We start from the raw sequence: 13,122 nt of genomic DNA on the forward strand, positions 1-13,122 counted from the left end.
TTGCAAGTCCCATGTGTTGGTAAGTTTGTAGCCACGCCCACTCCAATGCTCCGCCTGTAAATAGCCTTGCGAATAGTTTTACACGTTGAAAAATGTAAAAAATAGTAAATATAACTTTCAATTCAGTTCTTTATTGTTCGTTAAATAATTACAATACATAATAACACCTCATAAGCAGCTAGAATGGAAGAAGGATATTCTAAAGAACTTCAAGCAGCCCTAAAAACTGCACAAAGGAGTGAAATTGATGAACCTCTGCTGACTTTTCTCTCACACGTGCGCAAAGATCATGAATGCATGAAATCGCTTTGTAGGCCTACGCCAATGAATATTTTGTACTGTTGTATTAACAATAAACAGAAAATACACGTTAGCTTGTAAGGACAACAAAGGACACTAATGCAGAATAGAGCAGCAAAGCTGAATAAATTGTTGGTCATTATAAAAATGTTTGTGTGATAACGAAAGATGAAGAAATGTTATTTGTGTTTATATATTTTTTGTAATAATGGAACAGTTAGTTAAATTGATGTGTTTTTAGCTTACCACAAAAGTGAAATGAAGTTCTTCATGATCACGTTGATGATTTTGTGAATAGAAATCTCGGTCCGAAAGCATTTCTGATTTCATTTTCAATTGTGACACTTTTGGACGTGTGTGAGAGTATTATGAAATTTTACCAGCAAATGTGCTGGAGAAAAAGGATGAAGAAATGCTTTCTGAAGATTACACACGAAAGCTAATTAGTGGTAATTGAACAGAGAATGGAATTAATCATTCAGTGAGTTTGAGAAAATGAGGCGGAAAATAAATTTACGTTCTGTTTTCACACATAAATCCCGACTCCGAAGTAATAAATAGGCAACAATCTACACATGTTAGTGACTTGTAAATAAAATTAGTTAAATCCTGAAAATTAGAAAGGGGTGCAGAATCGAATAATGAGACATGTGCGTCGCTGAGAAGATGTTTAAACGGGTAAAGAAAAAATTGTAAGATTATCCATTCAATTAATTCTTGTCAATTTCCATCTCAAAGTAACAATTTTTACAAAAATCAGACAGAAATAGTTAGAAGGCAAAATGATTGAAAAAAAAATCCTCTGTCTCTGCAATATTTTGCTTTACTCAGAAACTGAATAAAATGAATGCCTTTTAACCGGACATGATCAAAATCTCCTCCATGTTTCAGTCACTAGAAACGGTTTCTTAATGTTAAAAGAAAACACATTAATTATATTCTCGAGAAAAGTGTTGTAAATTTTCCGCAGTAAGATGAGATTTGTTAGAGAAAGAAAATCATACCGATTTAATGCGCTTAATAGAAGGAAAAAATATACCAAAAAAATAATGGCAGAATTGATAAGAAAATAACATTTGTCATTTTTGAAGAAATTGACATTTGAGTGTTTTATTATGTACAAAAAAGGAGGAAATATCAAAGAAATCAAATCCATTTTGAAGATAGAGTGAAGAAGAATAAAACCTACAATGTAATCACATTTAAAATTATCTCAAAGACAAATCATAAATAACAAGTATTTAATGATCTATTGTAATCCGGCGAAAATATTTAGATAAACATAAATAGAAATCCGACAAGCTTTGAAGTTCTAAATCAATTTTTACTTAAAAAAAAGAGAGAAAGAAAAACATACACAAACACATTGTATATAAAATAGTTGACAAGCATTTATATTAAAGAAGAAGAGAAGAAAAACAAATAATAATTAGAGAAAATAACTTATCAATATTTGGGGAAGCATTTTCCGAAGAGGAAAAAATAAGAAGGAAAAGAAAAAACACCCAATTGACCCGCAATTAACCAAACATAAAAGAAAAAAAAGTTTAGACAAGAGATTTAAAAATAGCACAGTGAAGAACAAAATGGAATTGAGTGTGTTTAGAAACGTGTAGATTATTGAATAATTAAGATAATAAATTGGAGGTGAAATCAAGTAAAAAAAAAACGATGTTTAGTGACCATTTTACAGGGTTAATAACTAAAGAAGCTAAATGTACATTAAATACCAGAGCAGATGTGGTGTGTGGTATCGAAGAAAAGCGCAAAGAAATTATTAGGAGAGAAAACAAGAAATTAGAGAAATAATCACTTTGTGTAAATAATCGTGAAATTGTCAGAAGAAAAAACATTGTTGTTCCCTTTTTTCTGGTTTTGCAAAAAGGCCAACACACCATAAAACTGTAGCCCAGTGAAAATCCCAGTGAGAAAAGGAAAAAAAAAACTTATCATGAAAAGACAAATCGAGGACGAGGCAGAAAAAAAACAGTGAATCGAAAGCGTTTTAGAATGAAGAAAATGAGTGAAGAAGATTTACTAGAAAAAAAAAATTGAGAAATGACATTATATGAATTAATCGAAATATACGTATGTTGTTGATGAAATTATATGAAACAAAAAAAAATGCAAGAGTATGAGAAGAAAGAAATAAATAATATTCCATGGTTAAAAACCGTCGTTTTCCCTTTTGAATTGGCCGAAATGTCCCACATTTTTCGCGCGCAACAGTTTTGCCACACTTCGCAGACCGGCCACCAGGTGTGCTGGTGCTGTGACACTTTTGCTGTGACTTTCACGCGCACCGCCAGCCGTCTCGCTCTGGCGCCATGTCAGCGCGTGCAGTGGACAGAGATGGCGCGCGTCGTGCTGTCGCACTCGCGTCGTCTCTCTCTCTCACCCAGTGCAAGTGTGTGTGCGTGTGTGCGATGTCGAGAAGTGAGCTCCTCTAAACAGCCAGCAGCAGAAATAAAAGTGGACAAGAAATTTCCTATTCAGTGGTGAAAAAACACAATAATATTGTTTATTTGGTACGCGACCAAACAGATACCGTGTGGCCATTTAACCAGAGTGTCGTAATTGTGTGCAAAATCATCGAAGAGGCCAAATGGAGAAGAGAATAGATTTGGAAAAGCGAGGAAGGCCGGCGTCGCAGGTGAGTTTCAACTACGTTTTTCCGCCACCCGACCAACTGAGGCCCTCTCGGCCTGGGCTGCCGAGGCGCCCCTCGGGGGTGATTCCCCGCATTGTCCCACCGCCTCGGCCCCTCAGCGTGCGCCCCGCGGCTTCGGGGGCCGCCAAGTCAACCCCTTTTGCGTGCCATTGCGGCCGTCCTTTTCGCCAGCGTGCGCCAAAGCGAGAGAAAATGTTCGATTTCTAATGGTGGCATTTTCAATGCCACCACCAAGAAGTCTTCCAGACCAGCCACAGTGGCCCGCGCGGCGGGACCTCCGCGGCCAGCGGCCCTCTGTGCGTGTCACCCACGCCTCAACCTTGGCCGAAAGGCCCCAGCCAGGCGTGGAAAGGTGCCCTGGCCGAGACGCGTGGACCGCTGGTTCCGAAATTGCGCCATCTTCGCGCGATCGTCCCAGAGTGGGACAGAGCGTCACCCAGCGCCCCCTCCTCGGCCCACCCGCGATCCCCGCCGCAGGACGATTCCGCCGTGTCCGCGAGACGTGTCCCCCAGGGGCTGCGGAGCCCATCGGAAGACCTGTGTTGCCCATGAAAATTTCAAACCCGCCATATTGGGCTACATTGTGGACGCACACACACACACATGTGCAGTGGTGTTGGTGCCAAAGAGGCGCTCAATCGCCAATTTGTTGATGGCCATGTTTATAAGCTGATGAATAATGAGCTTGCTGCGCGTCCCGTGTCGCAGGAAGTGGGGGCCCGTCGCGATCTCACCCGACAACCGCCCGACACACGCCAGTCTCTCACCCCCCTCGGGGGGCCACCCCGTTGTCAGCAGCCGAAACACACCGTGTGTGACAAAACATGGAGCGATAGTGGCGCTGCTGAACGGCATGTGAGCGAGAAGGACTATACATATTTTCAAATAAATTCCGAGTAAACAATGCCTTCACACCGCATTCCGCCACTCACACTTTCTCCCTGTGCCGGAAATTGGGGCTGGAACACCCCCAAAATCATGCCCCAATTCCTCAAGTGTGGCGCCCGAGATTTGCCAACAATGTGGCAAAAGTTGGTGGAAAAATGCGCTGTTGCATTTTGCCCATCTCCCTCACGCACACGCAACTGGGCCATAGTGACAAAGGGGCGACCGCCTCCCTCTGTCTCCCTCTAGTGTCTCTCGCTATGCCGACACAATGCGCGTACAGCGAGTGTCTCGCGTGTGTGTGTGTGTGTGTGCTCACGCTGCCCAACACATGTACACCGCCTGTCGGCCATGTTCGAATTGCGACGTTTCGTAATGCTTCCTCACGTCCGCCATTGTGGTGAATGTCAAAAAATCCAACACATTTTCACAGTTTTTGGATATTTCGAACCATGCCACAGCCATAAATAACCATTTAAGTATGCCGATGGTTGTGGGGCCATATGTTGAGCACTATTTTACTGTCTAATGTGCACTTGGAGTGACTCAAAAATCATTGGGGGTGGTTAAACGGGAACTAATGGCTTCAATGAACGCGAAAATGCGACTAGTTTGTCGAATTGGTGTATTTCACGAGATGAGGTGCCATTTCGCACCACCACATCTGCGCGCCGTGGCCAAGTGTGTGTGACTGATGGATGTGTCGTACTTTCGGGCAGAAAGAGCGCGGCCCTCTGCTGGCCGCTGAGGAGGAAGTGCGACTGTTGCGTTCTCACTTACAACATTTGGGAGGGAGAGAGACAAAAAATGGGCCTTTCCACTGCCTCTCGCTCACTCCACACGCAGAAACTTACCGCAGGGAAATTGAAAAATGATCAAAAGAAAACGATGGACGTGGCGACATCTTGCGACCAAACTATTAATTTGCTAAACTTTTGTCGGGGAATTTGAAATTATTTAATACATTTGCAGATCACCGAGCTTAATTTGGACAACTGCAGAAGTACAAATATCGTGGGCCTCAATGAAGAGTTTGTGAATCTGAAGCAGCTCAGTCTCATAAATGTTGGTCTCACGAGCCTCAAGGGATTTCCCAAACTACCAAATCTCAAGAAGCTCGAACTCTCCGACAACAGGTTGATTATTTGAAGATTTTTGCTTACAATCTTGCCAACTTGTGGCTCAAACACTGACTTTTGCAGAATTTCAAATGGCTTGAACTACCTGGAAGTGTCTCCGAACATAACACACTTGAACCTATCTGGAAACAGACTAAATGATTTGGATGCCTTGAAGCCTCTTGAGAACTTCAAACATTTAGAAGTGCTGGATTTGTTCAACAATGAGGTGACGGTGAAGGAGAATTACCGCGAGAAGACGTTCCAAATGCTCCCTTCGCTCAAGTATCTCGATGGGTAAGGAAGTGTGTGGGATGATTTAGAGGGTTGATCTAGAGATTTGACAGCATTTCTTCTGTCTTAGGTTCGACTCCAAAGACATGGAAGCTCCGTCTGATGCTGATGACGACGAAGAGGTCAATGGATACGCAAATCCGGACAATTATGAGGGTAAGTGGCGATTTTTCACTAGACAATCCTTGGAGATCTGGATCAGTGTTTGAAGTGGTGACTGACATGTCCTAGGATAGATCCTGTGACGTCCCCTAAGTCACAGATGTGTTTGTTGAACGGCGTGAGTAACTTTGAAACACTGATCTTGATTTCTGTCTTGTGGATTCTGAATCCAGTAAAGCCTGAATTGGCAAGAAGATTAAGAGGCTGGGGAGAGGTGTGTGCAAAAGCGAGAGTAACCGAGAGTGATGAACTGTGGTTACAGATCAAGATGCCTTCAGCATTGGGGGTCTGGAAATAGATTTGAAGGAGTTGGCGCTCTTCGAGAAGCACCTCGAAGAGAAGCGCGCCAAAGAGCCGGCCAAAGAGATGAAGAAGAGGTGTGAAGAAGCCAATGAGCCTGATGAATTAGATGAATATTTAGAGAAATTGAAGAGTGACGAGAGGCAACGACAGGAGTGTCGCAGAGAGGAGAAGCGAGTGACTTTGCTCACTCTATTCTTTGCCCTCTTGGCCATTCTGTCTCTTGGGAATTTAGTTTTTCGTGAGGAAATTGCCTCAAATGCAACGACAAAAGGTGACTTTCTTTCTGGAGCAAATTCTGCTGCGCAACTCAAAAGTGATTTGCGGAGTTGAGAGAATTGACAAAATGTCTTGGTTTCTTGCAGGATCCGGCGAGAGTGGCGAAGAGGATGAGGACGACGATGAGGATGACGAGGATGAGGATGATGAGGAGAAGTGAGTGTGTTTTTCTCATGTCTTAAGAGCTTTTTTCACATGATTCTTTTGGTGCCTTCGCAGCGCTGATGATGACGACAACGGAGATGTGTCGCTGTCTGAGGTGTACAACGACGATATCGAGGAGGATAACTCAGACTGGAATGAGGAGAACGAGGAGGCTGGGGAGGAGGGCGATGATGATATAGATTCCGATGAGGACGCAGAAGAAGGAGCCCAGCAACCCAAAGATGGCGAAGAGGACGGAGCAGCAGCGGCTCCAGCTGCGGCAGAAGGTAAGAGATTATTGCGAGACACTTAATCCTTGAGGCGTCGTTGTAACTTTACTTTCGTAACATTTTAAATAATCTGTCAAAGTTTATTAATTGCAGATTCATAACATTTACGAAAGTTGAGAATTTATTTATGCAAGATCTGAAACGTTTCAAATTCATGTGAAAACCAAGAAAATAGACAGTAATTATGTGTTTAGGTTCATAAACACAATTTGATTAGATTTATCTGGCCATTTCCGGACGTTTTTTTAGCCTAAGAAACTGATAGAGGTAAAATATCACAGCAAGAACATCTTTTCATCTTCATGGTCAGCAGAATCCTTCAAGAAAGAAACAGTTTGACTGTGTTGAATTCATTCTTCGCATTAAAAAACAATTCCTGAGAGTTCCTTGAGAATAATTTGGGTAAAAAAACACCGAAAAATACGCTTCGTTTACGCTGAAGAACATTTTTTTGACTTCCACGTGGAGGAAAATGGCCAGAAATTGGTTGAAAGTTGGAATATTCTGCTCTAAAAACACAATTCAAAAGAGAAAATCTTGCACAGAAATGACTTTGACAGCTTGAAATTCGTATTTAGTATAAAGTCACATATCAAATTTGTAGTTTTTACGAACAGAAGTACAAAATGTGTAAAGTTGCAACGACTTTTTAGTTAAATCTTGTGATTTCTTGCTTAGGATTGTAACTTAAAGTCAACTCATGTTGGGCAATTTGCTTGGCTCTTTCAGAGGAATCCCCAGCCAGAGGCAAAAAGCGGAAGCACGACGGCTAAATAACACTTTTGCAGATTGCATCACACCCCCAACTTGTAGCATTTTAATTTTTTCTTTGTACAATTTTTTGAGTTACTAGATTTAGGTGAGATTTAAGTGAGAAAAGGAAACAAGAGCGAAAGTGAGCGGCAACGGAGGAAAGGAAGGATTTACACACACACACACTTGATTACAGAGAAAAAGAAAGAAATCAATTAAATAGCGCTTAGAGAGGAGGGAATAAAGTGCAGAAATAATCCCAGGATCTTAAATTTTCACTGAATTCTACTTGTCATTCAGCCGACAGGATGAGAAGAAAGTGTGTTTGAGGGTGGATTCGATGATAGGGAGTAAGAAACATTTGATCATATCGTTTTTAAGGGGAATATTTGCCATCAGAAGTTTGCTCTCAGTTTCGTTTATATAAATCGCTATTCTCTGAATTAATTTGCAAGATGGAAAAAAACTGACTATTTTTGGATATAGTTTTTCAAATACCTTTTGCTTTCAGATTGATATTTTCTATAGTTTAATTCGTCGTTTTTATTTTTTTTTGTTAGAGAATGTAGAAATCCATTATTTTTGTTGTGAACTATTTTGCAAAGTAGCGCGTTTTTTCTTCGGCATTTCTTGTGTCTGTCAATTGATATCAATTTTCTTTTCACAATATTATTCCTTCTAATCCCTTTGAGAAGCAGAATCGAAGTTGAGTGGAAAAAAGGAAGACAGAGAGAAAACTTTGCCGAAGAGAGAAAGAAAAAGTCGTAGGAAAAAAGTACATTAAGGTTTCATTTGAATGTAAATAAGCACATTTGATAAACACACTGGAAGATTGCATTTGATAATAAAATTAAAAAAAAAGAGATTTTCTTTCGAATCAGAGACATTCAAAGAAAAATCTAATAAGGATAAATTACACTTTTAATCACAAGTTTAATTATAGATTTAAACAAAACAATACAAAAATATCCTTTCATTTTCGCTAAATAAAAAAAATAAATGTGCGATTGTGAGATTATTCGATAAGATTTTTTTTCTTAGTTTGATAAACTCTTCAGAACCCATAAAGAAAGCAGCAAAAAAATATCTTTCACAAAAAACTCACACACACACAGAAAATCCTTTTTGAGTAGAATTTAGAGGGTTTTGATGGAAAGATTAAAGCCGATAAAAAAGAGAGGAAAAAAATAGTAATTAATAAAATAAATCATGAATGAGGAAAATTTCTTGTTGCAATGTAATGAGAAGAATTTCATATATTTTCGATATATTTTGTATATATAAAAAGAAATTATTAAATTAAACAAATCTCTACAAAAAAAGTGTCATTGCAAGTGGAAAAAAACATTCGAATTGATTCTAAAAAAAAATTGAAAGAGTTTTTAAACAATGTGGGAAAAAAAGCTGCAACAGGAAATTTTTCGAGAAGTAATCAAAGCAAAAAAAATGCAGAACACATTTTTATATTATCTTATATAGTAAAAGAAGATGAAAAAGGATGAAATGTGAGAGAGAAAAGGGGAATTTTCTCTCAAGATGGTTCAATAAGAAAAGTATATATTCTAATACAACATAAAAATATATATTTATTTTATGATTGTAGCCAAGTAAGTGACGTTAATTGGGTTTTGATCCTTCTTTTTTAATGTTAGAACGAACCACAATTCTAATTCATATTAACAGTTTATTGACTAATTACTTGTATTTTAAGATTACAAAAAAAATATTATATATTGAGAAGATTGAAAACACAAAAAGTAACATTGTAAAGTTGTTTATAAATGTGTAAAAGAATGTTTTCTCTTCAAAAAAAAAATGATGAAAAAAGAACCCAATTTTCCTTTATTTTTTCCTTTTGAAATTCACAACACAAATAATTTTTGATCCTTGTTTTTCTTCATCGTGGGGAACAAAAAAAAATCTACACAGAATAGAAATTGCATCAAAAATATATGAGAAAAAAAAATAGGAAAAGACATAATGTTGAGAGAATAAAGAAAAAATAGATATCAAAGATTTATCTATAAAAAAAAGTCCATTTTATCGATAATTTTATTCCTCAAACTTATGATAAATATATCTTCAATATGTTTTATCTCTTCTTTCATGTACATTTATTATATATTTTAGTATTTTGACAATAAAAATGAGAAAAAATGCAGCCTTTCGTCTTTTGGGAAGTTTTTCATGCTTTACGATTTATGAATTTTTAGAAAACTCTTTATCTTTTCTACTGCTAAAAAAGTAAATTTAGTATTTTACGGGGAAATTGAAAGAAAAAAAATAATGGAACAAATTTTCAAGTTTTCAAAAAACGTCTCTTTGTTGAATTGTCGGTCAGTTCTTCCTTATATCGACAATTATCGATACGAAATGCATTAAATTTATCATTTTTTACACTATTTTAGGGGAAAACTCGACTGATTTGGACTAATTAATCCTCAAACCGTCGATTTTATCTATTTTACCCCTAAAATTGTATTATAAAAGAAAATTTACAAATTCGTATCGATAAGTTTCGGCTTTGGGAAGAACTTTATAGATTTTGAGGGAGAATATTTGGCTTTTTTTATTTTTAACTTAAAAACATTGCAAAAAGTTAATGAGAAATATGAAAATTTGATATTTTACAACTCATTTGAGTAAAATATTCTCCAAGACTAAGTAAAATCGAAGAAAGAACTATTTTCAAATTTTCCTCCCGTTGAAATCAATTTTCCTTCGATTCCTTCGCTTTTGCCTTTGTTTGATCGATATTTAACATAAAACACACAAAAGCTTAGAATGTTCTGGGGCTGGAGCGAAGCTGTGAATCTGGTGGAGAAGTGGCAACAGTACGCCAAGGATCAATCTCTGCCCGGAGACTTCAATGTCCTCCTCTTCGGTCCAGGAGATCCGCGCCACATCCTGGCCGTCTTGGCGAAATCTCACTGTCTTCCGGCGGACGCGAAAGTGCATTTCTATCTGCTGGACAGTTGCATGGAGCACGTGGCCAGGAATCTGCTGCTGCTCACCGTGGCTCTGGAGGACGGCAGAGAGATGTCCCTGCGCGGGAAGACGCACCTCTTCATGGACATCTTCGGCAACAGTCATTTGCGTCCTTCGTCCGCCAATTACATCCGCGCGCGCAGCAAGTTTCTCATCAAATCTGTGACTGACAGTGAATTTGCCAGAGAACACCTGCCCTTGGTGAGTCTGGAGAGGCTGAAGTACCGCAAGAGGGATCAACTGGAGGCCACAATGAGTTTCTGGACAGCCGACGGAACGCCCTTTCCCGTGCAAACGCTGTGGAATGCGAGATTGAGGGAGAATTTGGGCCAGAGATTCGACTATCGAAGCGGAATGTTCGATTGGGATCTTCAGATGCAGCTGAAGGATCGCGGAGCTGGTCAAATCTGCCCTCAGGAGTACTCAAGTTGGCGTGAAACTGGAGTGGCTTTCGTGTTTCCCGAATTCGAACAATCCATCCCGAACAAGACGCTCGCGCTGAAGCATCAGCAGCGGAATCAGTGGCTCTTCCTGGGCGACATGACTTCTGGGCCATTCATCGCCTTCGGACTGACGTGTGCGGATGAGAAGATGCTGAAATCCCAGCACGGAGTCAATGATTATCGCGCCACGGATGTCACTGAGAGGAATCTCACTGAGATATTCTTTGAGATGCTGGAGAAGAAGCCTTTCAGCGCCTCTCCGCAGGATTCTCATCGCTTCGGCGCGGCCACAATCCAGCCAGGAGTTATTCTTCCATCATCCGGACTGGGAAAAGACTCCAGAATCAGGGACAATATGAATTCCCTGCTAAGATTTTCCAACATTTCTGTGACTTTTCTCTCTCCGGATGATGTAAAACGTTTTCTCACGCGAGCAGATCTTCAGGAACACTTTTCAGTGATTTTCGTGGGTCAGAATTTCTTCCCCTGCTTCACGGGAGAGTTTATCCAGACACTGCACAGAGATGGAGTGATTCTCTTCGAGACCAGACGCTTCACGACCTTCCGGAAGGACAAAGTGGGGGAATTTAGCAGCCAAATCCGGGAATTTTCTGTGAAAAACTCCCTCAAGAGCGTCAATTCTTCATCAATCAATCAACACTACTCACTGTTGGTGTACAAAAAGGCATGAAAATAGAGAATAGAATTTATAATAGGCTTAAGAAGTGGAAGAAGCGATCTCTTTGAGCGGCTCCTCCAGGTACGTGGCCAGCGCCTGTGCCTTCTGGCTCAGCATCCCCAGGCCCACGCTCTCCTTGGCGTACAGGCACAGCAGCAAGTTTGCCACCTGCAAAGCCCAAAACAGTGAGTCTCCTGGCCACAAGATCCTCCGAATCCTCAGCATACCTGAATAATTGCAACGTTGCCGTTGTCGCACTGCAACAGAACCACTTGGAGGTGATCGTCGCTCCTTCTAAATGTATTCCGTCCATGTTTCTCGTACGCAGACCAGACGTTGCTGGCAATCGCAGCAGTTACCCGGGCATCCTTGTCGCCGTAGCCCGAGTACGCCAGGAGACTTCCCTCGTGATTCAGGAGGCTGGAAAGGAGGCGATCGGAAGTATAAGAATGCTCTTGACAGGGCGCAAAACACTGCCTCACAGTGTGTTCTCCACGCCGCCCGTGTTGGCCTGGCCCAGCACCTGAGTCAGCAGCTTGGGCCTCAGCATCTTTCCCACACAAATGGGAAGCGCAGGAGATTGGAAATTGTCCTGCAGACGTGAAAACAAAACAATCGTCACCTGTTAACCCGGCAGTCGATAAAACTCCTCTCCAACCACTTATTCGTACGCGTTGGCGAATTACGAGAATTTCTCCAGATTTGCTAATAATTCTGAAGAGAAAGTATTCTAGGCATTCTATGGATCTTTTTTCCTGTGTCAATTGAGGTGAAACAAATCCGAGGAATGCTGAAGAACCCTAGAAATAGATAATATTGCAGGAAAATGAATGAGCGCGAAAGTTGATAACTTCAACAGGGTTTCGACAAGTTGTTCCACAACACTTCGCCAGATGGCTGTACTGCAGCGAATGAAAATTTACCAAACCGAAGTTTCTGCTGCACATTTCCACATTACACTAATAATTTTAATTATTTAATAAAAGCAAATCAATATTAATTTTTCAGTGATTAGATCAACTTTCCGTGCATTTTCTTAATCGTGATTTATCGATGAAGTGTGAAGGAATGAACTATAATTTTCTGTGATTTATTCAAATACGCATGGAAGATGACTGAAATTGTTGATTTTTCCGAATAAATGGGCAGCTTTTCCAAGACTTCCCGTGAGATTTCAAAAGAAATACAAGTTTTTCAGCTGCTGTAGAAGAAAATTTATTGATTGGAGCCCAAGTAATTCTGGGAAACACAACAGTGTCTGAGCGGCAAATTTGAATGTGGCGCAAATGAACGGCGCTGAAACTTCAGTGTGGTGACGAGGAGAGTTTGTGTGTGGAAAAATATCAGGAAATTAATTAAATTAGAGAGAGTTGACAAGTCGCGAAGGGCTTTCGCAGTGAAAAGTGATCGCGGAGTGGCCAAGTGTGGCGTGTGAGTTGCGAGCGTGCGTGAGTGGCGGTGCGTGAGTGCGCTGAAGGCGTACGTGACCTAAAAAGCGGAGTGTATTTGGTGTTGCGGAGAGAAGTACGCCTTTTTCTCTTGGCGTTCCTGCCTCTCCATCTCCCTCGGCGCCAAAGTCTCCGCCGCTGGGCATTCGCGGCCGCTTTGGGGACCGTGCAAGGGGGCGCTCGTGCCGTTTGCGTGCCGCTGGGGCGCCGCCCGGGAGCGAGCGGGCGTCTGGCGAGTGGCGTTCCGCACTCAGGCTGTCAATGGTGTTTACAAATTTTCTTATTTGTGTATTTATGTCATCTGCCGAAGGTGCGCGAGCAGGACGCGCGCATCGGTGAGCATTGGGCGCCAGTGTGAGTGCGAGCGA

At 40.9% G+C, this 13,122-nt stretch overlaps 3 protein-coding genes across 4 annotated transcripts; 2 read left to right on the forward strand and 1 right to left on the reverse strand.

Annotated features, from left to right (window-relative positions):
• Positions 1-42: 42 nt before the first annotated feature.
• LOC132261075 (acidic leucine-rich nuclear phosphoprotein 32 family member A) lies at positions 43-7,550 on the forward strand. 2 transcript variants are annotated; one of them, XM_059759603.1, is made up of 8 exons: positions 43-2,953; positions 4,829-4,992; positions 5,059-5,271; positions 5,339-5,424; positions 5,693-6,004; positions 6,096-6,165; positions 6,229-6,440; positions 7,173-7,550. In XM_059759603.1, exons 1-8 carry the CDS (start codon positions 2,906-2,908, stop codon positions 7,214-7,216), a joined length of 1,149 nt encoding a protein of 382 aa, XP_059615586.1. In that variant the 5' UTR covers positions 43-2,905; the 3' UTR covers positions 7,217-7,550. The 2 variants fall into 2 exon arrangements, with proteins under 2 accessions (XP_059615586.1, XP_059615584.1); XM_059759601.1 differs by lacking the exon at positions 5,693-6,004 and having other exon boundaries at positions 2,557-2,953.
• A 937-nt stretch (positions 7,551-8,487) lies between these two features.
• LOC132261074 (dynein axonemal assembly factor 3 homolog) lies at positions 8,488-11,318 on the forward strand. The gene has a single exon (XM_059759600.1). The coding sequence runs from the start codon at positions 9,981-9,983 to the stop codon at positions 11,316-11,318; it is 1,338 nt and encodes a 445-aa protein (XP_059615583.1). The 5' UTR covers positions 8,488-9,980.
• On the reverse strand, positions 11,227-11,963 carry LOC132261076 (ragulator complex protein LAMTOR2 homolog). The gene is made up of 3 exons (XM_059759604.1): positions 11,789-11,963; positions 11,534-11,726; positions 11,227-11,474 (listed from the first exon to the last, which is right to left on the reverse strand). Exons 1-3 carry the CDS (start codon positions 11,854-11,856, stop codon positions 11,346-11,348), a joined length of 390 nt encoding a protein of 129 aa, XP_059615587.1. The 5' UTR covers positions 11,857-11,963; the 3' UTR covers positions 11,227-11,345.
• Between the last annotated feature and the right edge of the window lie 1,159 nt (positions 11,964-13,122).

This window comes from Phlebotomus argentipes, unplaced genomic scaffold (genome assembly GCF_947086385.1).
Source record: "Phlebotomus argentipes unplaced genomic scaffold, Phlebotomus argentipes genome assembly scaffold_18, whole genome shotgun sequence".
Classification (NCBI taxonomy): domain Eukaryota; kingdom Metazoa; phylum Arthropoda; class Insecta; order Diptera; family Psychodidae; genus Phlebotomus; species Phlebotomus argentipes.